Source organism: Eubalaena glacialis, chromosome 10 (assembly GCF_028564815.1).
Source record: "Eubalaena glacialis isolate mEubGla1 chromosome 10, mEubGla1.1.hap2.+ XY, whole genome shotgun sequence".
NCBI lineage: Eukaryota > Metazoa > Chordata > Mammalia > Artiodactyla > Balaenidae > Eubalaena > Eubalaena glacialis.
The window spans coordinates 112,933,713-112,936,958 of NC_083725.1; the positions used below are offsets into that span (position 1 = coordinate 112,933,713).

The following is a 3,246-nucleotide window of genomic DNA, read 5'->3' on the forward strand; positions in this document are numbered from 1 at the left end:
TGATATTCCCGATGTCTGGGAAATACACTTTAATTCTTCACTCATTCACTCAGTCATACGTGTTGTGCACCTGCTACGTGCCGGGCACCATTCTAGATGCTGGGGACCCAGCCATTCAGGGTCCTACTCTTCGTGGAGTTTCCATTCTAGGGGGAGGACATGGACAGTGCATGATTACAGATAAACAAGAAAACATTAGGGAATAATACAGGCTGTAAGGAAAATGCACCAGGGACATGTGATGGAGAGATTTGGTGGCTACTTTAGACTTACAAGGGAAAGGCCTTTCTGCCGAGGTGACGTGAAGCTGAGGTCTGCCAGGAAAGAGCCAGCATGTGGAGACTGTGCAGAGGAAACAGCAAGAGCAAAGCCCTGATGTGGGAGCAAGCTTAGCATCCTCAAGGAGCAGAAAGAAAGGGGCTGGGACGTGGTGAACCGGAAAGGAAGTGGCAGGAGATGGGGCTGGAGAGGCAGATTGTGACAGATGGTGTGAACCCTGGAGGCTGGATAGGGAGCTTGGCTTTTATGCCAAGAGCCAGGGGAATCCATTCGGTTTCAGTGAGGAGAGCACTCTCAGTTAAGTTATGATCTGGCTGCTGAGAGGGAAACGGGCTGCAGAAGGGCAAGAGTCGATTAGGGAGGTGAGTTGCCGGTTAGGAGGTTACTGCTGCCGTAATCAAAGGTATGAATGGTAGCTTGGACCAGTATGTGGTACGGAGATGGAGAGGACAGATGCTGGAAATCTCCTGGAGGTAGAGGTGACAAGATTTCCTGATAGACTGGTCATGTGGGGTAAGTAAAGGAGAGAATCAAGAATGGATCTTAGGACTTCCCTCGTGGCACAGTGGTTAAGAATCCACCTGCCAATGCAAGGGACACGGGTTCAAGCCCTGGTCCGGGAAGATCCCACATGTCACGGAGCAACTAAGCCCGTGAACCACAACTACTGAGCCTGAGCTCTAGAGCCTGCGAGCCACAACTACTGAAGCCTGCATGCCTAGAGCCCGTGCTCCGCAACAAGAGAAGCCAGCGCAATAAGAAGTGCACGCACCGCAACGAAGACCCAGCACAGCCAAAAATAAAATAAAATAAATCAATTAATTTTAAAAAAAAGAAAGAATGGATCTTAGGGGACTTTCCTGGTGGTCCAGTGGTTAAGACGCCACGCTTCCACTGCTGGGGGCACTAAGATCCCACAAGCTGCACGGCCTGCCCCCCCCCCAAAAGGATCTTAGTAGCCAAGACATGGAAGCAACCTAAATGTCCATCGACAGATGAATGGATAAAGAAGATGTGGTACATATATACAATGGAATACTACTCAGCCATAAAGAAGAATGCAATAATGCCATTTGCAGCAACATGGATGGACCTAGAGATTATCATACAAAGTAGCCAGACAGCAAAAGACAAATATCATATGTAATCGCTTATATGTGGTATCTTAAAAAAAATGATACAAATGAACTTATTTACAAAACAGAAATAGGCCTACAGGCATAGAAAACAAACTTATGGTAACCAAAAGGAAAAGGGGGGAAGGGATTAATTAGGAGTTTGGGATTAACATATACATACTACTATATATAAAATAGATAACCAACAAGGACCTACTGTATAGCACAGGGAGCTATGTTCAATATTTTGTAATAAACTATAAGGGAAAAGAATCTGAAAAAGAATAGATACATATATATGTATAATTGAATCACTGTACTGTACATCTAAAACTAATGCAACATTGTAAATCAGCTATACTTCATTAAAAAAAATTAAAATTAAAAAAAAAGAATGGAGGAGGAATGTCAACTATTCAACATGGAGGCGGAGGTCGATAAGCTGGAACTGCCGTTCCAGAAAGCTGACTCTGATCTGGATTACATTCAGCACAGGTTGGAATATGAAATCAAGACTAATTATCCTGATTCAGCAGGCAAGAAAAGTCCAGTTACACTCTTAAAGGAATTGTCAGCAATAAAGTCTCGATATCAAACTTTGCATGCACGCTTTAAACCAGTTGCTGTCGAGCATAAAGAGACTAAGAGCCGCATTTTTGCTACTTTCAATAAGACTATGACCTTGATACAAGAACTACAAAAGCAAACAGACCTGAAGCTCTTACCACTGACTGAAGAAGAGAAAACTGCGGCAGAGCAATTAAGAGCTCACATGTCAGACTTATGATGAAGAAATGGACTTGCAAAAGGGAACTCTAATGGGGAAGAGATCAGTTCCAGAGAGATTTAGGAAGATGTCTTGTTCGCATTTGATGACTGTTGGTGGGGGGGATGACAAAGGAGATTTGGCTTGGGTTACTGGATAGTGATGCCTGCCACAAGAAAGGGGAATACGGGAAGAAGGGCAAATATTGTACTCATAATGTTCAGCCAAAGGGATGGAATGGAAATAGAGAGATTTTTAAAAATATATGCGTATACACGTAGTCTTGTAATTTCAGGCAAGTAAGTCTCAACACCATTTTGTATCTGTTTTTGTATAATCAGGATAACACAGATGTCCTGGCCTATTGTAAAAGAAAATTATGTACTATCAGTCAGTCAAATGTGAATGAACATGCTTTGGAAATTAAAGGATAGAAAAAAATAAAAAAAAGAAAGAATGGATGTGGTGATCATTTTGCAATGTACACCTGAAACTAATGTTATATGTCAATTATAGTTCAAGATAAAAGAAAGTTGGGCTTCCCTGGTGGCGCAGTGGTTGAGAATCCGCCTGCCAATGCAGGGGACACGGGTTCGAACCCTGGTCCGGGAAGATCCCACATGCCACGGAGCAACTAAGCCCATGCACCACAACTACTGAGCCCGTGCTCTAGAGCCCGCAAGCCACAACTACTGAGCCCGCATGCCACAATACTGAAGCCCGTGCACCTAGAGCCCGTGCTCCACAACAAAAGAAGCCACTGCAATGAGAAGCCCGCACACCACAACGAAGAGTAGCCCCCACTCGCCACAACTAGAGAAAGCCCGTGCGCAGCAACGAAGACCCAACGCAGCCAAAAATAAATAAATAAATGAATGAATAAATAAATTAAAAAAGATTAAAAAAAGTCAACATCCTAAATGAAAAATAAAATGAATGGCTCAGGTTTTAGAAGCAAGCAACTGAGCTTCTGGTTTTTGTTTTTAATTGTGATTAAACACACACAGTGTCAAATTTACCATTTGAACCACTTCATGCACAATTCAGTGGCGTTAAGTATATCCACAGTGCTGTGCAACCATC

At 43.3% G+C, this 3,246-nt stretch overlaps 1 protein-coding gene across 1 annotated transcript; it reads left to right on the plus strand.

Moving 5' to 3' along the window:
• Window positions 1-1,818: 1,818 nt before the first annotated feature.
• On the plus strand, window positions 1,819-2,222 carry LOC133099688 (spindle and kinetochore-associated protein 2). The gene has a single exon (XM_061203488.1). The coding sequence runs from the start codon at window positions 1,819-1,821 to the stop codon at window positions 2,182-2,184; it is 366 nt and encodes a 121-aa protein (XP_061059471.1). The 3' UTR covers window positions 2,185-2,222.
• Window positions 2,223-3,246: the final 1,024 nt, after the last annotated feature.

Coding starts and splice junctions, on each gene's coding strand:
- LOC133099688 (XM_061203488.1), top strand. CDS start 1,819: ATGGAGGCGGAGGTCGATAAGCTGGAACTGCCGTTCCAGAAAGCTGAC.